At 44.4% G+C, this 26,251-nt stretch overlaps 1 protein-coding gene across 3 annotated transcripts in view; it reads left to right on the top strand.

Annotated features, from left to right (window-relative positions):
• The window catches only part of inip (ints3 and nabp interacting protein), a 57,943-nt gene extending 55,121 nt beyond the window's left edge, over positions 1-2,822 (top strand). For all 3 annotated transcript variants that reach the window (XM_070888319.1, XM_070888314.1, XM_070888306.1), the window contains one exon: positions 924-2,822. In XM_070888319.1, coding sequence (XP_070744420.1) covers positions 924-1,019 — 96 coding nt within the window. In that variant the 3' untranslated portion in view covers positions 1,020-2,822. The remainder of the gene's footprint in view (positions 1-923) is intronic.
• Positions 2,823-26,251: the final 23,429 nt, after the last annotated feature.

The raw sequence follows: 26,251 nt of genomic DNA, 5'->3' as shown, positions 1-26,251 counted from the left end.
GGAGACACCGCTCCCTCGGCCGGATAGAAACCCATAAACTCGGCGCTTGGATTCCACCTCCTTCCCCCCCGCCCCGGGCTTCTTTCCAAGCTGAGCCTGGGTTGGGGAAGGCAGGGTGATGGAATCCAAGCACCGAGCTCCTGTGCTTGTGTCCGGCCGAGGGAGTGATCCTTCGGCTGGCCGTCACTCCTCTGACCCGTGCCTGGAGCCCTGAAGGCAGAGATTCAGTGTGGTGGGGTGGAATCGCAATTTGACCATTCTCAAAAACATTTTGTGGGAAAAATGAACTTTCCGAGTTATTTTCCACGTTCCCTCTGCAAAAATCATCATCAATTTGTGTTTTAAATTGTCTTCCCTCATTCCAAAAATTCAAATATACTCAGCGCCGATTTCTTTAAATTAACGTAGGGTTTTTCTGATCGGTACTTAAGGCAACTGTGCGCCGTCCTGAAAAAAAATCATTGTTGGCGAAAATCAGTTAAAGGGCCAAAAACGGCACGGAAATCGCTTTTCAACCAGACCTGTGCCAAAAAATCATGCGTACAAAAAACCGGCGCTGACAGTCGCTGTTGGCGTACAAAGTTTAAGGAAAATTGCAAAATCATGATTGTTCCAAAAAACTCAGCAGAAACCAAAAAAATGGCACCCAACGGTGGCAAAAATAGAGCCCAATGTGTTTCAGATTGAATTGGGAATGGTTTTCTCCTATTGGTGATGCTTTCTGTTTCAATATTTTAGGCTGGTAATAAATGTTGTATTCACTTGCTTATCATTTGTAAATAAACCTTCAGTTTTCTTTTAAACCACTCAAGTTACTTTTGTTGGAAACAAATTGAGCCTTGTGTTGACTTCACTTCATATTTCATTATTGAACGTGTCTATTTTTAAAAAATCTAATCAGTATTCTTTTATTTGTTCTCCAGCATGCCCACGCGCATTCATCAGGATATTTCATAACTCAGGACTCTGCTTTTGGAAATCTTATTCTTCCTGTGTTGCCTCGTTTGGATCCGGAATAACCATCCAAAAAAAAATAACTATCAAACTGATGGGAACATTTTAAAATTATAAACAGGACTTCATTTTCCACACCAATAAAGGGAAATGAACATTAATCAATCGATGCTATCAGTGGACCATGACATTTCATCTTACAGATTTTGTGCACAGATATTTTGTATGAGAGAAAAGAAATGCCCAATTTGAGTTAACCATCTCAGTATGAAAATGTTGTTTTGAATTTTTTTGTGACTAGCCCTAGTTTAAAGTTAATTTCTCCACACTAAAAGAGAAACCAAGCATACTGTAACAATTTAACAGCAATTGATCACAATTTTGGATAGCTAGAACTTCGACAAATGACGAGATGTTTAGAGGCAGGGAAAGGGGGAAGGGTAGGAAAAATCTGTTGCATAACTTTTTCCAGTTCTAATGTAAGGTCATCAACCTGAAATGTTAACTCTGTTTCTCTCTCCACAGAAACTGCCTGATCTGCTGAGTATTTCCAGAACTTTTTTTTATATTTCAGATTTCCAGCATCCACAGTATTCGTTACTCAAAGTACTGTTCCTCCAATTACTTCTCATTTCACATTGGCGTGGTGGTGGAGCACTAACTGGCTGTGGAGTGTTAAATTCCATGTTCACACCAGAAATGCAAGAAGGGCAAAATCAATGGACCAGTTACTCCAGAAATCTCTCTCATTGCTCCTAATGGCTATCTATAGACTGGCTAAGGCAGAGGACTGGGATCAGGTCCATCTGTCACAGGTGCAGGGAAATGGAAGAATTCCCAAATAAAATGAAGGTTCAACATGGGGTGGTGGGGGGGGAAACAGCTCCTCTAGTGACTCACCAATTTTATTGCTGGCCTAGCAAACGAGCATGATTCCAGCTTTCATCCCTGGTTCTCCAGCTGGGACAGCAGTGAAGGTGCTACAGTTGGCCATTGTTAGGGAGAGGGTGTAAAAAAAAACAGCCAAGATTTCCACTGCTGACCATTAACCAGTAATCCTTGCTGGAAGTGTGGACTTAATGTGAGGGCAGGATTTGGCTTGGCCATAGTTCGTCCTCCTGGCACTCCCCATCAAAGCATAATGTCTACTTGAACAAGGTCCCGGTAAATAACACTGGAATTGTATCTCGGCAAGGAGTCAAGATCTTCAAGGGAGGGGAGAACATTTTCAGAGAAAATCAGTTAAAAGATGAAAAAAAAAACTACCCAAATATTCATCTTGCAGCTGTTATTTTTATAAATAGATTTGTGTGCTATAAATATCAACTTGCTCTCTCTTCCCCCAAAGCACTCTGTGTCTCAAGTTTGTTGCAGCCGAGAATTCTTTCATCTTTGTGTCATTTTAAAAACTGCATTTGTGCCGCAGTATTGATTTTAGAGCGAGTGTTGCATAGAATTAACAACACATAAACAAGCCTTTCGACCCAACTGGTCCATAACTATGTTTATGCTCCTCATGTTCCTTCTCTCGCCCCTCTTCATCTAACCCTATCCACATAACCTTCTATTCCCTTCTCCCTTGTGTTTATCTCGTTTCCCCTTAAATGCATCAATGTCATATAAGAACATAAGAAATAGGAGCAGGAGTAGGTCATAGAAACATAGAAACATAGAAAATAGGTGCAGGAGTAGGCCATTCGGCCCTTCTAGCCTGCACCGCCATTCAATGAGTTCATGGCTGAACATTCAACTTCAGTACCCCATTCCTGCTTTCTCGCCATACCCCTTGATCCCCCTAGCAGTAAGGACCTCATCTAACTCCTTTTTGAATATATTTAGTGAATTGGCCTCAACAACTTTCTGTGGTAGAGAATTCCACAGGTTCACCACTCTCTGGGTGAAGAAGTTCCTCCGCATCTCGGTCCTAAATGGCTTACCCCTTATCCTTAGACTGTGACCCCTGGTTCTGGACTTCCCCAACATTGGGAACATTCTTCCTGCATCTAACCTGTCTAACCCCGTCAGAATTTTATATGTTTCTATGAGGTCCCCTCTCATTCTTCTGAACTCCAGTGAATACAAGCCCAGTTGATCCAGTCTTTCTTGATAGGTCAGTCCCGCCATCCCGGGAATCAGTCTGGTGAACCTTCGCTGCACTCCCTCAATAGCAAGAATGTCCTTCCTCAGGTTAGGAGACCAAAACTGTACACAATACTCCAGGTGTGGCCTCACCAATGCCCTGTACAACTGTAGCAACACCTCCCTGCCCCTGTACTCAAATCCCCTTGCTATGAAGGCCAACATGCCATTTGCTTTCTTAACCGCCTGCTGCACCTGCATGCCAACTCGAGCCTGCTCCGCCATTTAATAAGATCACGGCTGATATGATCATGGACTCGGCTCCACTTCCCTGCCCGCTCCCCATAAACCCTTTATATTCCCTTATCGCTCAAAAATCTGTCTATCTCTGCCTTAAATATATTCAGTGACCCAGCCTTCACAGCTCTCTGGGCAGAGAATTCCATAGATTTACAACCCTCAGAGAAGAAATTCCTCCTCATCTCAGTTTTAAATGGGTGGCACCTTATTCTGAGACCATGTCCCCTAGTTTTAGTTGCTTCAACTACTCGCATGTGGTAACGAATTCCACGTTATAACCACTTTCTGGGTGAATAGGTTCTTCCTGAATTCCCTTTTGGATTTATCAGTGACTATCTTATATTTATAGCCCCTAGTTTTGGACTCTCCCACAAGTGGAAACATCTCTAAATTTACCCAATCGGACCCTTTCATAAAGTCACCCCTCAGCCTTCTCTTTTCTAGAGAAAAAAGCCCCAGTCTATTTGTTAAAAATATTGAATGTGACCCAACCTAAACCCTAGTGCTCCATTTTAGGGAGCAACAGATTTGAGTGCCTCCTTGTGAAAATGTCATTATGTTTTACAGTTTTAAACATTAGAAATGATCAATGTGTCTTGAACACAAATTGAACAAAAATTAGTAAAACAGATGGCAAATCCCACAGTTTCTTCTCACTGGGTCCAGAGTAAACACATCGATTCCTTTTCAAATGTTGACTTGTGTTACATGGGTGCAGCACAGAGGAACATTTTTCTTGTAAATGTTTAAGTGACTGTACTCATTTCAAATTGTCATTTTATTTTGCCTACTTTTATTTAGTTTGATTATAATTTGAATGGCCAGTCAGAAGGTGAGTTCACGTTCCTTTGTTGCCTGTTGTATCTGAGCTTTCTCTTGGGCATCAGGTGTTGGTGGTTCATTATAGATTTAAAAAGTATTGTGTGAGCCTTCAAGCAGATCGCAGTACATTAATTATCTCAGAGAGCCCAGCATGCATCCATGTGTTCTGGTACAAAAGGGTGATTATTTCAGTGGGCGAGTTGAATCATTATTTCTAGGTATTGTGTCCACCCAATTTATCGGTGTGATTCATTAAAACGCTGAATCAATTGCCTACCATTTATGATGTTTTAAATAGTACAATAAAATTACTTGATTACTGCAATGGATTTTAATTTTTTTTTAATTGTTTCATGCATCCAACCTCAACTCAAAGGATTATGTTTTGTTTGTGCTGTAAAAATAGAATTTCAGCAGTTACTTGCATTCCATTCAGCAATAGGGCTCCTGAAAGACATAAACAAGTTACAAAATCAAAGCTGTGAAAATAAAGCAACAAAAATGCTTGAGCTTTTCTCTTCACTTCATGTAGAAAAGCTGGAGCATTTGTGTTGCTTAATTTGTGAGGGTTTAGAAATATATGGGCAAGGATTTGTTGACTGGTGCTTTAGAGAAATTGGCCTAGAAATTCTGGCCTCCCCGGGTCCATACTGAGTGTCTACAGACCCGGGAAGGCATAGCAAAATCCAGTTTTCAGCGCACAAATGTCCTCAAAACTCTTGCGCCTGATAAAAGCAGACCCATAGCCTACTTTTATAGGCGTGAGTCATAAAACACACTTAAAACATAAAAAATAAAATTTTAAAATACACATTATTTTTAAAAACGTTAAATTTATTTTAAACCATAATAAAAAAACTTTTTAAAAACTCGGGGGGGGGGGGGGGGAGGGGGGAAATTCTCTATTTATTAACTTTAATTTCAATTAATTTTAATTATGTGAGGTGTGTTTTTTATTTGGTGTTATTGTGTTTGTTTTTTTTCTCAATTAATAGCAAATGAGAACGCGAAGATACGGAGTTCCCATTGCTATTAATTGAGAATACTTTACCTGATTGGTTGAGCAGTCACATGTGACTGCATCTTCTGCGTGGGAACCTCGAGGACCGGAGTGCACTTCACAGCACGGAAAGAGAAGGCCTCCCCACCGGAATCCCACGCTCCTCCCGGACCACCAGGTAATTTCGTAGAAATGTTTCAAGTCAGAGGCAATTGGAAGCCTCCGACCGCAATTTCAGGGCCGTTAAATCCTTGCTCCACAGTCTGAGAAGACCCATGGGAGATGAACTAGTATAGAAATAAATCTCAAGCGCTGGATAATTTTGTCTGTGCTAAGTGACATTTAAGATGAATACCCTTACCATAGGAATGATTTTTTATCTCCAACGGTCAATCTCCTCTTGGGCTTTATCTTGACCAGAGCTGAGAGACCTCTTAGAGATTTATATTGACATGGGAAAAAACATGTTTTTAAAAAAATTTTTTATTAGATCTCTTTAGATTGGGAAGCTTAACAGTGAAGTTTTTTGAACAACGGATCTCTATAGAGCATCAAAAGGTTCCATGTTGCCCAATTGTAGACTATAGTGTTGGTCATGTCAATCAACCTAACTTAGTAAAGGCTGTTCCCACAGCCTTTGTAAATGGAAAGAGAGACTTGCATTTATGTAGTGCCTTTCAAGACCCCAGGACGTCCCAAAGCCAATAAGGTACTTTTGAAGTTGCTGTTGTAATGTAGGAAACTAGGCAGCCAGTTTGCGCACAGCAAGCTCCCACAAACAGCAATTTGATAATGACCAAAGCATCTGTTTTTAGTGATGTTGGTTGCTGCACTGGGTGGTATGAACAAGTTTTCTAACTAGCCTTTAAATGTTAAAATGGTGCCATTGTGGATCAATATCTGTAATGCTCCCTTGTTCCACAGCAGAGCAGGACCTTCAGTTAGGGAAAAGTTAGAACGTTACCTGATCCCTTTATCTTGGTCAATTTATTTTGAATATAATTTATTCAGCTACAATGCAAATTCAGATTAGGAAGTAGCAGATCTTTAAAAATGTATGCAGTGTAGAAAAAAAATACAAGAACGTAAGAGCTTTCAAACAAAATCTTCAGTTCAGATTTGTATCCGGTGGGGCAGGGCCTGGAGTAGCTGTATGGGTGGACAGCATCTTGTCTCCAAGTGCTAATACTTAGTGGTAGACATATCAATAAAGGCTGCGTGTAGCGCAACACCTAAAATTTATCTACTTAAGGATTCTGAATTGTGTTCCATCTATTTTCGCCGCATTACTTTTTAGTTTCTTTTAAACTTCGCGCATTTTAAATGAGCCTCTACCAAGGCTAACCTAGTCCAGCAGCTATTAGAATGGAAAAGTGTGCTGGCTGTGAACCCACCTTAGCCCCAGCACAAGCTTCCTTTGTTGATGACTCATCCTATGGACCTTGAAGGCAACAAGTGTTCTAACCAGTGCTTTAGTTTCCTGAGGCATTGGGACCGCTTCTGGGGGAAGTGGGACCTGTACAAGCCAGACGGGTTGCACCTCTACAGAGCTGAGACCAATTAACTCGTGGGGGGGGGGGGGGGGGGGAGGGGGGTGGTTGCTCGTGCTGTAAGAATTCCGCAAAAAAATCGACATCAAAAGCATAAAGTTTTGGACAGTGCTTTAATTTTCTGTTACTGTAGAGACGCACACATGTCCCACAGGAATAACATCAGGTAGGCAGGAATCAATGGCAGGAAGATGGTTGATGGACGGGCCCTTTGTCATGTAATCAATGAGAGATCAAGATGATTGGTCGTTGCTCAAGACACAAAAGAAAGCTTTTCGACCACCCAGACCTGTTGGAGCTTTATCCAGAAAACAGCCCAGTAACAGGAACAAGTCGAAGACATGATTTTGCTCTTTCGATTGTACTGGCTCAGACGAAGGATTGTTGAACTTTTGGTGCGAGAAGAAGCATTTTTGCAGGTATAAGAGTGGCAGGTTTCGTCTGCCATCTCTTCGACGCTCACTTCATTCAATGCACAAGGACTGAGCACTCCATCTGGGACGGAGAGAAGAAACATCATCTACGAGCAAAGAGCCTCGCTATTTCGACTGGGAAGCTGACCTTGACACTGAACCTGAATACCACAGATTGGTACAGAACCAGAAGATACTCCTCATAGGGAGAAGCAGCAAGTAAGCCAGAGGGGTAATTGGTGAGCATTTAACCCAGCCCACACATCAAGACGTGTGAAGTGTATAGTGTGAAGGGGTGCCATGTGTCCAAACCAAGCTTTAAGAGTTTAGTGGGGAGTTTTTTTTTGCATGGATCGTAAGTGTACGCACAATTCTGTTGGACAGATTCAGTAGTGCACTTTTGATTCCGAGCAGGAATGTTTTAGTCGTGGGTACTTCGCATTAGGGGCCTGTTCAGACGGGCCAGGGTTGTGTGTTTTACGCCACCGGGGTGTGTTTTACTGGATGCAAGTCTGTGCTTTAACTTGAATAAAAGCATTGTGACAGTTGAGACCGAAAGATCTGGCTATAACTGTATTTCTGTTTGCCACTATAATTCCAGTCTCTAGAACTGTTGTATGGGGGGGGGGGGTGATTCAAAACCACCAAGGGCAAAACCACTTAGTTATTTGGGGAGGGTTTAAACTAGCTTGGCAAGGGGATGGGAACCTGAAAATAGATTCAGTAGGGAGGGGAGTCAAGCTGGAATTAGAAAGCAAAAATAAAGAAAGTGAGCTTGAAGGAGAGAGGAAACAAGCAGAAAAAAAGGGTTTTTAAAAAAAACAAATTTAAAGGCACTTTGTCTAAATGCACGTAACATTCGGAACAAAATAGATGAGTTGACGGCACAAATAGATACAAATGGATATGATCTGATAGCTGTTACTGAGACGTGGTTGCAAGGTGACCAGGACTGGGAATTAAATATTCAGGGGTATTTGACAATCCGGAAGGTCAGACTGAAAAGAAAAGGAGGTGGGTAGCTCGATTGATAAAGGATGGAATCACTGCAATAGTGAGAAACGATATTGGCTCAAATGATCAGGATGTTGAAACAGTTTGGGTGGAGATAAGGAATAATAAGGGAAAAAAGTCACTGGTGGGCATAATCTATAGGCCCCCGAACAGTAGCAACTCTGTTGGTCGGAGTATAAACCAGGAAATAGCGGGGGCTTGTAAAAAGGGAACAACAATAATCATGGGTGATTTTAACCTTCATATTGATTGGACAAATCAAATTGGTCAGGGTAGCCTTGAGGAGGAGTTCATAGAGTGCATAAGGGACGGGTTCCTTGAGCAGTATGTAACGGAACAAACCAGGGGGCAGGCTATCTTTGATCTGGTCCTGTGTAATGAGACCTGATTAATAAACAATCTCCTAGTAAAGGATCCCCTTGGAATGAGTGATCATAGCATGATTGAATTTCAAATTCACTTGGAGGGTGAGAAAGTTGGATCTCAAACCAGCGTACTAAGCTTAAATAAAGGAGACTACAAAGGTATGAGGGCAGAGTTGGTTAAAATGGACTGGGAAAATAGATTAAAGTGTAGGACGGCTGATGAACAGTGTCGTACATTTAAGGAGATATTTCACAACTCTCAAGAAAAATCTATTCCAGTGAGGAGAAAAGGGTGTAAAAGAAAAGATAGCCATCTGTGGCTTAACTAAAGAAATAAATGTCAGTATCCAATTTAAAAACAAGGGCATACAAAGTGGTCAAAACTAATGGGAGGACAGAAGAATGGGAAGCTTTTAAAAGCCAGCAAAGAATGACTAAAAAAATGATTAAGAAAGGGAAGATAGACTATGAAAGTAAACTAGCACAGAATATAAAACCCGATAGCAAATGTTTCTACAGGTATATAAAAAGGCTAAAGTAAATGTTGGTCCCTTAGAGGTCTAGACCGGTGAATTCGTAATGGGGAACATGGAGATGGCAGAAACTCTGAACAAATATTTTGTATCAGTCACAAACAATATCCCAACAGTGAATAGTCAAGGGGCTATGGCGGGGGAGGAACTTAACGCAATCACAATCACAATCACTAAGGAGGTGGTACTCAGTATGATAATGGGACTAAAGGTGGATAAATCCCCTGGACCTGATGGCTTGCATCCTAGGGTCTTAAGAGAAGTAGCAGCAGGGATAGTGGATGCATTGGTTGTAATTACTTGTTCATGAAACACAAAAGGTTAGTATGCAGGTTCAGCAAGTGATCAGGAAGGCCAATGGAATCTTGGCCTTTATTGCAACGGGGATGGAATATAAAAGCAGGGAAGTCTTGCTACAGTTATACAAGGTATTGGTGAGGCCACACCTGGAGTACTGCGTGCAGTTCTGGTTTCCATATTTACGAAAGGATATATTTGCTTTGGAGGCAGTTCAGAGAAGGTTCACTCGGTTGATTCCGGGGATGAGTGGGTTGACTTTTGAGGAAAGGTTGAAGAGGTTGGGCCTCATTGGAATTCAGAAGAATGAGAGGTGATTTTATTGAAACGTATAAGATTATGAGGGGGCTTGACAAGGTGAATGCAGAGAGGATGTTTCCACTGATAGCGGAGACTAGAAGTAGGGGGCATAATCTTAGAATAAGGGGCCGCCCATTTAAAACTGAGATGAGGAGGAATTTCTTCTCTGAGGGTTGTAAATCTGTGGAATTCAGAGAGCTGTATATAGATCTATATATATCTATATCTATCAGAGCTGTGGAAGCCGGGCATTGAATAAATTTAAGACCGAGATAGACAGTTTCTATGGGATTAAGGGGTTATGGGGAGCGGGCAGGGAAGTGGACCTAAGTCTGCCATGATCGTATTAAATGGCAGGCTCGAAGGGCCGTATGGCCTACTGTTTCTATTTCTTTGGTTCATTGGGCGAGCATAAGAACATATGTTCGCCCTGATTATTTTTGGATGTGCTGCCCTTTAAGGGGCTGCGTGGTCCATTTCATGCGTGAAACTTAACGTGGAAAAGCCGGTCCCGGGCTGTGCAGGACCAGCAGAGAGCTGTGTGGCCACGCAGCTTGCAGGGAACATTGTTTTAACTGTAAACAAAACCTAGGTCCAACATTTATTTTCCCTAATTCTAACAGGAGAAATAAAACTAAAGCAATCAACTGTAGACTAGCAAAAGTAGTATTAAACAGCAATCTGGCAAAACTTAAAACTGAAGAATAGTAAAAGGGGATTATATTTCAACAAATAAAAAGAGCTCTGTGTGCATACCCATATTCAAAGAGAGGCAAGAGATAATGCTATAGTCAGCTTCAAGTCTCAAACTGTTCTTCCCTCCCTTCCAGCAATAACAATTAGTTTGCAATAACAAGAATACTTTTGATCATTCGTCATCCTGCACTTGCCAAAAAGTCAGCCAGAGAGTCCAAAAACAGTGTATTTTGTACATAGCCCTTCTAGCAAAAAGGTTGGGGTCATTTAACTCTTTCAAGCCTTGACCCTCAACACCTTCAGAAACCTATACCTGTACTCTAATACAGCAGTGGGAGTGTCAGCCTAGATTATGTACTCAAGTCTCTGGATTGGGACCTGAACCCAAAACCTTCTGACTCCGAGGCGAGAGTGCTGGCCACCAAACCACAGCTGACAACGTAAAGCAAACATTTAATACAAGCAAGGTAGGGCTAGTACAACGTATGTACACTTCCATAAACTTTAGGTCATTCAGAGCTCTGCTGCCCTTGTCCTAACTTGCACCAAGTTCCGTTCACCCAACACCCCTTTGCTCGCTGACCCACATTGGCTCCTGGTTAAACAATGCCTCAATTTTAAAATTCTCATCCTTGTTTTCAAATCCCTCCACGACCTCACCCTCTCCCTATCTTGAATCTTTTCCAGCCCTCAACCATAGAAACATAGAAACATAGAAAATAGGTGCAGGAGTAGGCCATTCGGCCCTTCTAGCCTGCACCGCCATTCAATGAGTTCATGGCTGAACATTCAACTTCAGTACCCCATTCCTGCTTTCTCGCCATACCCCTTGATCCCCCTAGCAGTAAGGACCTCATCTAACTCCTTTTTGAATATATTTAGTGAATTGGCCTCAACAACTTTCTGTGGTAGAGAATTCCACAGGTTCACCACTCTCTGGGTGAAGAAGTTCCTCCGCATCTCGGTCCTAAATGGCTTACCCCTTATCCTTAGACTGTGACCCTCCGAGATATCTGCGCTCCTCCAATTGTGGCCTCTTGAGCATCCCCGATTTTAATTGCTCCACACTTGGTGGCCATGCCTTCAGCTGCCAGGGTCCTAAGCTCTGGAATTCCCTCCCTAAAGCTCTTTACCTCTCCTTTAAAATGCTCCTTAAAACCTACCTCTTTGGTCAAATTTTTGGACATCTTCCCTAATATCTCATTATGTGGCTCGGTGTCAAAATTTTGTTTGATAGCACTCCTGTGCAGCGCCTTGGGATGTTTTACTACATTAAAGGTGCGATTATAAATACAAGTTGTATTACAAGAAACAATAACGGAATATTTACGTGTTTGGTTCATCGTGGCAGTTCACTCTCTGGATTATGTCTCCACTGAGCTGCTATCTAAACTTTTTATTTAAACCACTATTAAGTGATTTCATTTTTTTTGTAAGCCGCTGGCACCATTTCTGCTCTCTTGTTTGGAGGGGGGGAAATAATTTCACCAGAATGATACTGGGGCTAAAAGGGTTAAATTATGAGGACAGGTTGCATAGACTAGACGTATTCCCTGCAGCATAAAAGATTAAGGGGTGATCTAATTGAGGTTTTTAAGGTGACTAAAGAAGTTGATGGGGTAGATAGAGAGAAACTATTTTGCCTGGTGGGGGAGCCCAGAACAAGAGATATAACCTTAAAATTAGAGCGGGGCCATTCAGGGATGATGTCAGAAAGCAATTCTTCACCCAAAGGGTAGTGGAAATCTGAAACTCTCCCAAAAAGCTGTTGAGGGTGTGGGGAGGGGGGTAAATTGAAAATTTCAAAACTGAGGTTGATCGTTTTTGTTAGGCAAGGGTTATGAGACCAAGGCAGGGAGATGGAGTTAAGATACAGATCAGACATGACCTAACTGAATGGCAGAACAGGCCAGAGAGGCTGAATGGCCTACTCCTGTCCCTATGAAAATGTTTTAACAGTAAATTGTTTTTTATTTTTTTTGTAAGAACATAGGAATATATGAAATAGGAGCAGGAGTCGGCTATTTGGCCTCTCGAGCCTGCTCTGCCATTCAATATCATAGTTGATCTGATCTTGGGCTCAACTCCACTTCCCTGCCTGCTCCCCATAACCCTTCACTCCCTTATCGTTCAAAAATCTGTCCATCTCCACCTTAAATATGTTCAATGACCCAGCCTCAGCAGCTCTCTGGGGCAGAGAATTCCACAGATTTACAACCCTGAGAAGAAATTCTTCCTCGTCTCAGTTTTAAATGGGCGACCCCTTATTCTGCAACTATGCCCCCTAGTTCTAGATTCTCCCATGAGGGGAAACATCCTCTCAACATTTACCTTGTTGAGCCCCCTTAGCATCTTATATGTTTCAAAAAGATCACCTCTCATTCTTCTAAACTCCAATGGGTATAGGCCCAACCTATTCAACCTTTCTTCATGTCAACCCCTTCATCTCAGGAATCAACCTCATGAATCTTCTCTGAACTGCCTCCAATTTATCCTTCCTTAATAAGGAGACCAAAACTGTATGCAGTACTCTAGGTGTGGAATCACTAATACCCTTTCCAGTTGTAGCAGGACTTCTCTGCTTTTATACTCCATCCCCTTTGCAATATAGGTCAACATTCCATTTGTCTTCCTGATAACTTGCTGTACCTGCATACTAGATGTGTGTGCTTCATTCACAAGGACCCCCAGGTCCTTCTGTACTGCAGCATTTTGTCATTTCTCTCCATTTATATAATCTGCTTTCTTATTTTTTCTGTCAAAGTGGATAACCTCACATTTTCTTCCATTATACTCCATCTGCCAAATGTTTGCCCACTCACTTAGCCTGTCTATATCCCTTTGCAGAATTTTTGTGACCTCCTCACAACTTGCTTTCCCACCCATCTTTGTATCATCAGCAAGCTTGGCTACTTGTACTCGGTCCCTTCATCCAAGTCATTAATTGAGGTCTCAGCACCGATCCCTGCGGCACCCCACTAGTTACTGTTTGCCAACCGGAAAATGACCCATTTATCCCGACTCTCTGTTTTCTGTTAGTTAACCAATCCGCTATCCATGCTAATATGTTATCCCAACCCCGTGAGCTTTTATTTTGTGCAGTATCCTTTTATGTGGCACCTTATCGAATGCCTTCTGGAAATTCAATTACACCACGTCCACTGGTTCCCCCTTATCCACCCTGCTCATTACATCCTCACAGAACTCCAGCAAATTTGTCAAACATGATTTCACTTTCATAAAACCATGCTGACTCTGCTTGACTGTATGATGCTTTTCCAAATGTTCTGCTACTGCTTCCTTAATAATGGACTCCAGCATTTTCCCAACGACAGATGTTAGGCTAACTGGGCTATAGTTTTTGCTTTCTGTCTGCCTCCTTTTTAAAATAGGGGCATTACATTTGCAGTTTTCCAATCTGCTGGGACCTCTCCAGAATACAGGGAATTTTGGTAGATTACAATCAATGCATCCACTAACTCTCAAGACCCTTGGATGCAAGCCATCAAGTCCAGGGGACTTGTCCATCTTTAGTCCCATTATTTTACCGAGTACTTTTTCTCTAGTGATCGTGATTGTTTTAAGTTCCTCCCTCCCTAAAGCCCCTTGATTATCCATTATTGGGATGTTTTCAGTGTCTTCTACCGTGAAGACCGATACAAAATATTTGTTCAAAGTCCCTGCCATTTCCTTGTTCCCCAGTCTCATCCTCTTAAGGAACCAACGTTTACTTTAGCTACTCTCTTCCTTGTTATATACCTGTAGAAACTCTTACTATCTGTTTTTATATTTCTTACTAGTTTACTCTCTCAGGGCTCAATTTTGCCCAAAGCCATTTTCTGGCATATTGCCAGAGTCACGCCCATTTTTCTAGATCAGAAATACTCCAGAAATATTTGTGCCAAATTTTCCTGCTGTACTTTTCAAAATTAGCGCTGCACAGCCGATCCAGTCGCCTCGGGTGGTGGAGCCTGCTGTCTGAGCCGAAAAAACGATGCTGCACCTTCTGCGCATGCGCGGGAAAAAAGAGGACATTTTTTACGTTATTCCTTTGGGCACACATGCGCAGTACAGTTCCAGTCTGCAATCGGCCATTTTTAAAGAGCCAGTTGTGTGTGTGAGAATGTTGAGTGCTGTGTGAGAACATTGGAATAATCGGAGCAGCAATACAAGATGCAAAGCGGTGCAAGGACAAAGAATTTCTTACACGATGAAGTGGAGGCACTATTGAGGCCAAATGACATGAGCTGGACATCAGGAGAAGTCACACAAAAGTTCCACCCAAAGAAATGAAGAAACGCTGGAACCAATTTGCAGAAGATTACTGTGCAATGATGACCACCCTGAGATCTGGAGGCTCGTGCAAAAAGCAGTGGCAGGACCTTGGTCAAGTAATGTAAGTAATATTTTCATTTATTCAATGCAATTGCAATTGTAATATAAATGTGACCAGCTGTATATGTCGCACCCAGCAGAAAGACACCCTCTCTAAAAAGATGTGTTTTCATCTTTGCAGAGGAAGGTGGCACACAACAAAAGGGAAAGAACTCGAACAGGAGGAGGCCCGGCAAATCTGCACCCACTGACACCCTTGGAAGAGAGGGTCGCTGCTTCAATGGGTCCTGCCTGGAGAAAAGCTATCACCACTGCACAAGCTGGGCCCACACTCAAGGGAGAGGGTAAGTCCTGTAAATTTCACAGTCTGACTTTCCTAAATGTTAAGTACTGTGTGGGCTAGTCATGCTTCGATTCATGGGGATATCTCCGTCAGCTACGCTTCGATTGATGCAATGTGCTATCATTCATGGTCCTTCAAATGAGCCTGCTACCTGCGCTGTGTGAGCCTACTCATGTCACCCACCCTGCCCCCTCCTCTGCTGCTAACCATTTGTCTGTTCTATTATATTTTGCAAAACTTGAGGCCAACCCTGACGATGCAGAAGATGATTCAGATGAAGACGAGCCTGAAGAGGATAACATCTTCCAATCCACCTTCCAGAACCAAGAGCATGGGGGTGAGGGAGGGTGGTGTTGGATGAAGCCTCACTTTTGAGGAGGTGCAGGTGCCGTTCATTGAGGTGCCAACCCCTTCCCTGACTAGTGGTTTGAGTATTGATGGGACATTCCATGGTTTCCCACCTTCCGAGGTTGCGGGTTCCATTGGGAGGCTGCAAGCCACACCCAGGGTGAGGAGGGGAAGGAGAGCTCGACTGTGCTCTCTTGAGGTGCAGGATCTAACAGATGTGGTTCAGATGATGGCAATGAGTGGGGAGAGCATTGACCTTGGACAATCACTGCTGGACAACATCAGTGGGGTGGGTGATGAGGTATTGGGACTGTCAGGAGAAATAACACTCTCACGAGAAATGGGAACAATGTCCGGGACCATAAGTGAGGGAATATCTGTCAGCTGAAACCATGTCACTGAACGTGAAGGAGGGAATGTTGCAGGTAGTTGAGACACTTTTGCTCAACATGAGGAAGGGAATGTTGGAGGTAGTTGAAACACTGTGAGGGCGTATGAGAGAGGGCATGTTGGAGTTAGCTGCTGCAATAAGGGAACATGCCCAGACCCCGCGCCCATTGATGGAATCAACTGCCACTTCCCACTCCAATCCTCACACCAGCCTCTCAAGAGCCCCAAGCCGGGCCCGCAACAGGTGCGCATTACACGAGATGTTAGAAAGAATAAGCTTGGTACCAACCCCAGAAACACTGTGCCACCACCTGCGGGCAGGGGTGGTGGAGTCACCAAGACCAAGCGTGGCAGGCAGTCTTAGAATAAGGTGGAGTGAGATGCTGCTGCTGCTGTTGATGTTGAAATTTTGCAAGTGGTCTTAACTGAAAACTAAGATTTGATACAAGAATATTTTTATGAAAGTTAAGTAAAGTACAAATGTTTAAGCTTTTGAATAAAATATATTTTAAATTATAACTGAATCATTTCCATCATTTGTTCCATTAACACAACACAACATTACGGAACAGGTCCAAACAGTAAACATGTCCATGTGGAATAGTTGCCGCTGAGCCTTCAGGCAGCAAAGCGTTCACAGATGAGCTGCTGGCACAAGGCTCGAGCAATCGCTAAAGGGGCATGATAGCCCGCCCTCCTCTGCCGTCATGCTCCGGGTTCAGGTACTTTCGTGGCTTCCTTGTTCTTGTCCTCCTGCTCATCATCTGCATCTTCCTCATCATTATCATCAGCCACAGGTGGGTCTTCTACTGCCAGCTACTGCTGCCTCATGATGGCTAAGTTATGCAGCATACAGCAGTGAACTGACCGACAATCTCAGGGGAGTATAACAAGTAGCCTCCGGAATGATCCAGGCATCAGAAACACTTTCAAGATGCTAATGGTCCTCTATATGATGCTGCACGTAGTAATGTGCGACATGTTGTATTCCCGGTCAGCTTCCGTCCAGGTTACGTGGTATGAGCCAGGTGGTGAGGCCGGACCCTTTGTCTCTACCCTTCTGGCTGCTGCTGAAACATGGCAGATATAACACTCTCGCTAGGATGAATGCATCATGGATGCGGGCAGGGTATCATGCATCGACTGACTTGATGCGATGCATGTCGTCACACACGAGCTGTACATTAGCGGAGTGGAAGCCTTTTCTGTTCCTATGCATCTCGGAATCCTCCAAAGGTGCTTGCAAGGCAATGTGGGTCCGATCAATGCAGCCCTGTACCTTTGGGAAGCCAGCAATCCTGGAGAAGCCCACAGCCCTGTCACGCATTGCCTGGGCAGTCATGGGAAATTTTATGCAGTCATTCCTGCGGGCATATAGTCACCTGCCGAATGCAGACATGTGTTGCATGTTGAGAAATGGCACACATATCCCCAGTTGTAGCTTGGAAGGATCCAGAGGCATAGAATGAAAGTGCAGCTGTAACCTTCACTTCAACTGACAAAGCCTTCCTGATGCTTCTAGGTTGCAGATCTGCTTTCATCAACTCTCAGATCTCAGTTACAACTTCTTTGCAGAATCGCAGCTTTCTGACACAGTCTGCATCACTCAGGTGCAGGTACGAACGCCTGTCTCGAAATACCCGAGGTGGGTAAAGTCTTCTACCCAGCACCCTACGGGCTCTGAGGTTCCTCATGCAATGACGTCGAATCAATTGACTTCTCTGCAGCACTATGATTTTTTAAATTCGTAGCCAATCTTTCCAATTCTTTGTCAAATCACAAACGCCAGAGGTCACCTTGCACACATCAAGGATCACTCTGCGCCAATGCTCTTAGCCAAAAGGCCGAGAGCCACTGCACCGTTCCTGGAAGTACTGCAATACCAGGTTCGTGCCATGGAGGTGGATGGGTCAGGTCCCCCACACACCTCCGTGGAGGTGGATGGGTCAAGCCACCCCACCCACCTCTTATTTCCAAAAAAGCAAGCATATACCTTCCTGATCCAGGGAGAACCACCTTGGGGTTATGGTGGTTACTCCCCTGTCAGGTCAGTTACGCATGATCTTAGCCAAAAGGCTGCAGCACTATGATGCAGAACGCTCGCACAAGATATGGCATTGTCAGTAAGCTCAAAACGGCAGGTAGGCAGGACAGGTTCTTTGTTCTCTCTCCCCAAGGTCTGTTTGGACCACACCCAGGTCTGAGCAAGTGCAGTGATCGGGAATCCCCAGCCACCTTTAACATCCTTTACTTCCTTAGTTAGCCACAGATGGTTCTCCCTTCTCCAAGTCCTTCTACTTTTTTGTACCACATTACACGATAACATAACATGTCATCCTCCGTCCGCTCATGAATCCAGCCACTATTGGTGGGGACTAAAGTAAAAAATCATAAACAGTAACTACACTTCAAAAATATGTCATTGACTGTAAAGCGCTTTGAGATGTCCAGTGGTTGTGAAAGATGCTATATAAATGTAAGTCTTTAAGTCTTTATTTTAGAATGGTTACAGCATGGAAGGCGGCCATTCAGCCCGTTGAGTCCGTGCCGACTCTATCAACTCTCAGCTCGTCCCATTCCTCTGCCCTTTCCCTGTAGCCCTGCAATTTTTTTCCCTTCAGATACTTATACAACTCCCTTTTGAAAGATAAAATTGAGTCTGCCTCCACCACCCTTTCAGGCAGTGCATTCCAGATCTGAACCACTCGCTGTGTAACAAAGTTTTTTCTTACGTCACCTTTGGTTCTTTTGCCAATGTAGAAACTGAACACCTCAAAAGTTTATTTTATGCAAAATAAAGGCTACCCGATCCCATTCATGCAATGGTCCTTGTGAACTATGCCTTTTGATCATTTATTTTTTGCAAACCACCTCTTGTATTCCTCCTCCCTTTTGAAATGGTTGAAACCCAGTTGAACAGTAATGTTTATGCCAATAAGATTTTCTACCCTCTGACCTCGAGAGGTGTAACAAAAACAATTACACGGTTATCATGCTGTCCAGTATAAATAGCTCCTAAAGTGTCTACTTTTATCATAGAATCATAGAAGTTTACAGCACAGCAGGAGGCCATTTTGGCCCATCGTGTCCGTACCAGCCAATGGGATGCTATCCAGCCTAATCCCACTTTCCAGCTCTAGGTCGTAACCCTGCAGGTTATGGCACTTCAAGTGCACATCCAAGTACTTTTTAAATGTGGGGAGGATTTCTGCCTCTACCACCCTTTCAGGCAGTGAGTTCCAGATCCCCAGCACCCTCTGCGTGAAGAAAGTTCCTCTAAAATCTCTAAACCAATTACTTTAAATTTATGGCCCCTGGTTGTTGACCCCGTTAAAGGAAATAGGCCCTTTATATCCACTATATCTAGGCCCCTCATAATTTTATACAACTCAATGAGGTCTTCCCTCAGCCTCCTCTGTTCCAAGGAAAACAAACCCAGCCTATCCAATCTGTCCTCAGAGCTTAGATTCTCCACTCCCAGCAACATCCTCAAATCTCTTCTGTACCCTCTCCAGTGCAATCACGTCCTTCCTGTAATGCGGTGACCAGAACTGCACGCAGTACTCCAGCTGTGGCCTAACCAGTGTTTTATACAGTTCAAGCATAACCTCCCTGCTCATACTCCGTGCTTCGCTAATAAAGGCAAGTATTCTGTATGCTGCTTAACCACCTTATCTACCTGGCCTGCTACTTTCAGGGATCTGTGGACATGTACTCCAAGGTCCCTTTGTTCCTGTACACTTCTAAGTGTCCTCCCATTTAATGTGTATTCCCTTTCCTTGTTAACCCTCCCCAAATGCATTACCTCATACTTCTCTGGATTAAATTCCATTTGCCACTGTTCTGCCCACCTGACCAGTTGATTGATATCTTCCTGCAGTCCGCAGCTTTCTTCTTCATTATCAACCACAAAGCCGATTTTAGTATCATCTGCAAACTTCTTAATCATATCCCCTATATTCAAGTCTAGATCATTGATGTATATCACAAAAAGCAAGGGACCAAGTACTGAGCCCTGCAGAACCCCACTGGAAACATCCTTCCAGTCACAAAAACACCCATCAACCATTACCCTTTGCTTCCTGCCTCTGAGCCAATATGAGAGAGGATTTATTATTCCTGAAGACTCAACAATGTTGCAAACCAAAGCCGCTGGTTACAGACTGACAAAAGTAGAGGCAGACCTACTTGTCTGGAGAAGGGGACTTTTGGTGCAGGGTTTTCTAAAAAAAAAGAAAAGTCATTTTTAAAGGGACTTTTTTTGAAACTTCTGCTTTTGTAATCACATTTTTATTGTGCCATAAGGGTGATTATTACAACCCTCAATGAATACTTAATGTTCTGCAATAAAACCGACCATAAATAGGTTAACTGGTAATTCCTTTATTCATTCGTCGTTTGTGGGATCTTGTGCACACTATGGATGCCATATTTGTCAACAACATCGCAGTTCAAAATAATCCTCTGGTTATAAAATACTTTGGCAGCTTCTGAGAATGTGATGCAGTGCTATGTAATGTTTTTTAATCTTTAAATCGAGTGACCTTTTTTAATTAAAGTAATGATAGACAATGTCATCCATGTATTGTTTTTTTAAAAAAAAACATTTTTTAATCTCTACCTCAGTACCAATCCAAGTTGTTGGATCCCCAGATGGCCATAATAAGCTCCTTATCTGCAAGCTGTATAATAACATCCAGCCCTGAGAACTACTGTTGCCTTTTCCCTGCTGGATCTTGGTCAAGATTAATTTACATTGTTTTCCCCACAGTAACGTATTAAACCGTAAATCACCCAAGATCTTATTTAGAATAGTTCAGGGAGTGCGCATGATTGCCTGTGGATGAATATTCATTTTTAGAATTCACTCTTTCTTCCACTAACTAATATCCAGAGTTATTTTCTATAATTCAAGCTATAAAATAAAGCTCAACTGAGCCTAGCGATTATTAATTCCTTGAGTTCTTAATAGCCCATGGGGTAATTTAAATAAATTCAAAGGGAAATCTGTTGTCAACGTTCATTAGTCTTGTGTAACTTATCTTAAGAGCATCACTTAGCTGTCATTGGTTCCGAACAAACAGGGAGCAACATTGTCCTTGCACAGCTCTGATTTGTAGCATTCCCTGCCAATGTCAGCCCTTCCAGTGCAGCGTCCCCTCAAAGCTACCACTAAGGTCGAAAAGTTTGAGATCCATGTTTGTTTTTATCCAACAGCATAAAGGAGAGGACAACTTTGGCAAGAGTACAAGCACTGGACCGAATGTAAATGGTTTCCACTGAATTCAAAGCTGGAGAATTGTAGGCAAATTTTCCACACTAAATAAGACACCACCACTTTACATTGTCAAAAACCTCTTGTGTATTTTAACAATGTTCAAAAAATGTGAATTTGGGTATCATGGATCCATATTAATATATCCTTTCTATACAGTACAAATGCACACGAAGTCCATACTAGAGAGAAGGTCACTCTGTGACCAGTAACCTTTATTCCAGCACTGAAGTGGAGAAGATGGGTGGAGCTTGCCTATTTATACCTGAAAGTCCAGGTTAGGAGTGTCTCCCACAAGTTCACCACCTAGTGGTCAGTATTCTCACGGTGCACAACTAAGGTCAGTTTATACATGGATTACAATGACAGTTGAATACATGACATCACCTCCCCGCCCCAAAGTCTTATTGGGATCACAGGTTAAGTCTCTCGGGTGGTTTACGCTCCCTTGTAGAGTGCCTGAGTTGGGGCTCCGGTTGTTGGGCGCTGGCCTGAGTGTCTGCTGTTTGCGATGCCTCAGGCCTGTCTGGACTGCCCACAGTGACTGGGCTCTCCTCCACTTGGTTCCGGTGTTCGGTCACCGGTGGTGGAGTGAACTCTACATTGTGTTCTTCCTCTGCTTCTTCTGTGGGGTTGCTGAACCTCCTTTTTGTTTCATCCGCGTGTTTGCGGCAGAATTGTCCATTAGTAAGTTTAACTACCAGAATCCTATTCCCCTCTTTGGCAATCGCAGTGCCTGCAAGCCATTTGGGCCCTGCAGCGTAGTTGAGGACAAAGACAGGGTCATTGACATCAATACATCGCGCCCTCGCATTCCCATCATGGTAGTCACATTGTGACCGGCGCCTGCTCTCAACAATTTCTTTCATGGTGGGGTGTGTAAGGGATAACCTGGTTTTGAGCGTCCTTTTCATTAGCAGCTCTGCGGGTGGAATCCCTGTGAGCGAGTGTGGTGGGGATCTATTGGCCAACAGGAGGTGTGATAAGCGGCTTTGTAGGGAACCCCCTTGGATTCTGAGCATCCCCTGTTTGATTATCTGCACTGCTCGTTCTGCCTGGCTGTTTGAGGCCGGCTTGAATGGTGCCATTCTGACATGGTTGATACTATTTCCTGCCATGAAGTCCTGGAATTCAATGTTTGGAAAGCACGGGCCATTGTTGCTGACCAAAACGTCCGATAGACCATGGACGGCGAACATTGCCCATAGACTTTCTACCGTGGCAGAGGATGTGCTTGAATTGAGAATGTCACACTCGATCCATTTAGAGTAGGCGTCTACTACAACCAAAAACATTTTTCCCATGAAAGGACCTGCGTAGTCCACATGGATGCGTGACCATGGCTTGGCGGGCCAGGGGCTAAGGGGGGCTTCCCTGGGCGCATTGCCAAGCTGGGCAAACGTGTTGCACCTGCGAACACAAAGTTCCAGGTCTGCATCTATCCCTGGCCACCAAACGTGTTACCTGGCAATTGCCTTCATCATGACAATGCCCGGGTGCTCATTGTGGACTTCTCGGATGAATGCTTCTCTGCCCATCTGGGGCATGACTACTCGGTTTCCCCATAGTAGGCAGTCGGCCTGAATCAAGAGTTCATCCTTGCGCCTGTGAAATTATTTAAATTCTTCAGGGCATGCCCTGTACGTGGCTGCCCAGTCCCCATTCAGGACACATTTCTTGACTAAAGAAAGTAGCGGGTCTCTATTTGTCCAGACTTTGATCTGACGGGCTGTCACGGGTGAGCCTTCGCTTTCGAAAGCTTCAACAGCTATGACCATCTCAGCACCATGCTCGGTTGCCCCCTTGGTGGTGGCTAGTGGGAGCCTGCTGAATGCATCGGCGCAGTTTTCAGTGCCCGGTCTGTGCCGAATTGTATAGTCATAGCTGGCTAACGTGAGTGCCCACCTCTATGCGGGCCGACGCATTTGCATTTATGGCCTTGTCAGCCAAAAGGAACGTTAGGGGTTTGTGATCTGTCTCCAGCTCAAATTTCCTGCCAAACAGGTACTGGTGCATTTTTTTTACTTGCATATACACATGCAAGCGCTTCCTTTTCTACCATCCAGTAGCCCCTTTCTGCCTGGGACAGACCTCTGGAGGCATAAGCTACTGGCTGTAACAGACCCTTGGCATTAACATGCTGCAACACACACCCGACCCCAAAGGACGACGCATCGCACGTTAAAACAAGTTTCTTACATGGGTCATATAGTGTTAACGGATTGTTGCAGCGTAACAAATTGTGTGCTCTATCAAAAGTCCTTTCCTGGCTGTCCCCCCAGACCCATTTGCGACCTTTGCGTAGGAGCACGTATAGCGGCTCTAACAGCGTGCTCAATTTGGGAAGAAAGTTACCAAAATAGTTCAGGAGCCCCAGGAACGAACGCAGCTCCGTCGTGTTACGGGGTCTGGGTGCTCTCTGGATCGCTTCCGTTTTGGATGCAATAGGTCTGATCCCGTCTGCTGCTACCCTCATCCCCAGGAATCCTACCTCTGGAGCAAGGAAGACGCACTTAGTCTTTTTCAGTCGCAGACCTACCCGGTCCAGTCTGCATAGCACCTCCTCCAGGTTGTGAAGGTGCTCTTCAGTATCGCAACCCGTGATGAGCATGTCATCTTGAAAAACCACCGTCCTTGGAATGGACTTGAGGAGGCTTTCCATGTTTTGTTGAAAGATCGCGGCGGCCGAGCGAATGCCGAGCGGACATCTGTTGTACTCAAACAACCCCTTGTGTGTCGTGATGGTGGTCAGCTTCTTCGACTCACTCGCCAGCTCCTTGGTCATGTAAGCTGAAGTCAGATCCAATTTTGAAAAAAGATTGCCACCGGATAGCGTCGCAAAGAGGTCCTCCGCTCTCGGTAGCGGGTACTGGTCTTGGAGTGATACCCGATTGATGGTGGCCTTGTAATCACCATATATCCTGACCGACCCATCCGCCTTGAGCTCCGGCACAATCGGGCTCGCCCAATCATTGAATTCGACTGGCGAGATGATGCCTTCCCTCAGCAGGCGGTCCAATTCGCCTTCTATCTTTTCCCGCATCACAAACGGCACCGCTCTGGCCTTGTGGTGTACTGGCCTGGTGTCCGGGTTTATGTGAATCACTACCTTGGTCCCCATAAAAGTGCCAATGCCGGGTTGAAATATTGAGTCAAATTTGTCCAGGATCTGTGAGCATGATATTCGCTCCACAGAAGAAATTGCATTAACATTGCCCCATTTCCACTTCATGACAGCAAGCCAACTCCTCCCCAGCAGTGCGGGACCATCCCCCAGGACAATCCAGAGTGGCAACCTGTTCTCCGAGTCTTTGTGGGTCATGACTACCATGGCGCTGCCTAGCACCGAAATGATCTCCTTTGTATATGTCCGTAGCTGTGCGTCAATCGGCAATAGTTTTGGCCTCCTGGCCTTGGACGCCCACAACTTGTCGAACTGTTTGATACTCATCAGGGACTGGCTGGCCCCCATGTCTAGCTCCATTGATACTGGGATGCCATTGAGGAGCACTTTCATCATTATCGGTGGCATCCTGGTGTATGAACTGTATATGTGCTCCACATGAACTTGCTGAACTTCAGCTTCCAGCGATTTCCCCCAGTATTCATTTGGCCTTGTCGGGTTTACATCGGGCCCGTCCTCCTCGTACATCAAACTGGCTGCAGGCTTCCTGCACATACGCGCCAAGTGACCACTGACGTTGCAATTTCTGCAGGTATATTGCTGATACCTGCAAGCTCTGGCTGTGTGTTTGCCTCCACACCTCCAATATGAGCCATTGTTGGAAACAAAAGGTCCATTACCAGGCAATCGTCTCTGACTGTCTGCAACTGTCCTTAAACGCACCATTGACAGGTGTTGATGGCCACATTACTGGCCACAATGTCCCTTGCGATGGCATGAATCGCCGTTCAGCTAGCCATTGTCTCAGTTGAATTCCCCCTTTGGGTTCGACTACATGCTCGGGCATGTCCGATTGCCCCTGTCTGCCTGGAGAACTGTGTGCCGAATTAACAATGTTGACTCCCTGTCCATTTGCTGCATTTAAACCAAGATTTTTGTCAAACATCATTCTGGTCTCTTCCTCCCCTGAGATAAATGTCTGGGCCATCAAAGCCGCTGTTTCCAGGGCCAAGTCTTTGGTCTCAATCAGTTTCCTGAAAACCCCAGCGTGCCCAATGCCCTCAATAAAAAAAGTCTTGCAGCATCTCCGCTCTGCATGCATCTGGGAACTTACATAGGCTCGCCAGTCGCCGGAGGTCTGCCACGAAGTCTGGAACGCTTTGCCCTTCTCGCCGCCGGTGCGTGTAAAACCGGTGTCTCGCCATGTGCATGCTGCTCGCCGTTTAAAGTATTCCCCGATCAACTTACTGAACTCTTCAAAAGTCTTGTCCGCCGGCTTCTCTGGCGCTAGAAGGACCTTCATCAGGAAGTTCGTCCTGGATCCACAAACCATCAGGAGATGAGCCCTGCGTTTGTCGGCCGAATCCTGTCCCAGCCATTCCTTAGTGACGAAACTTTGCTGTAGTCTCTCAATAAAATTGTCCCAATCATCACCAACACAGTACCTCTCATCTGTGCTGCTAGTGGCCATGCTCACGTGGTTTAAATCCCAGTTTCTCGTCGCCAATGATATGTCCTTTCTATACAGTACAAATGCACACGAGGCCCATACTAGAGAGAAGGTCACTCTGTGACCAGTAACCTTTATTCCAGCACTGAAGTGGAGAAGATGGGTGGAGCTTCCCCTTTTATACCTGAAAGTCCAGGTTAGGAGTGTCTCCCGCAAGTTCACCACCTAGTGGTCAGTGTTCTCACAGTGTACAACTTAGGTCAGTTTATACATGGTTTACAATGACAGTTGAATATATGACACATATCATACTGGTATACTGATACAGTGCCATATGTAACTCATCCAAAACTCTGCTGACCCTATCCTAACTCACACCAAATACCGTTCACCCATCACCCCTGTGCTCACTGACCTACATTGCCTCCTGGACTGGCAATGCCTCGAATTTAAAATTCTCATCGTAGTGTTCAATTCCCTCGATGGCTGTACCCCTCCCTATCTTTGGCCACTTGCACATCCCTGATTTTCATCGCCTTCAGCTGTCTGGGCCGTATCCTTGCTAAGTCTCTCTACCACTTTACCTCTCTCTTTCATAGAAACATAGAAACATAGAAAATAGGTGCAGGAGCAGGCCATTCAGCCCTTCTAGCCTGCACCACC

Source organism: Pristiophorus japonicus, chromosome 1 (assembly GCF_044704955.1).
Source record: "Pristiophorus japonicus isolate sPriJap1 chromosome 1, sPriJap1.hap1, whole genome shotgun sequence".
Lineage (NCBI taxonomy): Eukaryota > Metazoa > Chordata > Chondrichthyes > Pristiophoridae > Pristiophorus > Pristiophorus japonicus.
Note: the sequence above shows the minus strand (reverse complement) of the source record. Positions and strands in the feature narration are given on the sequence as shown.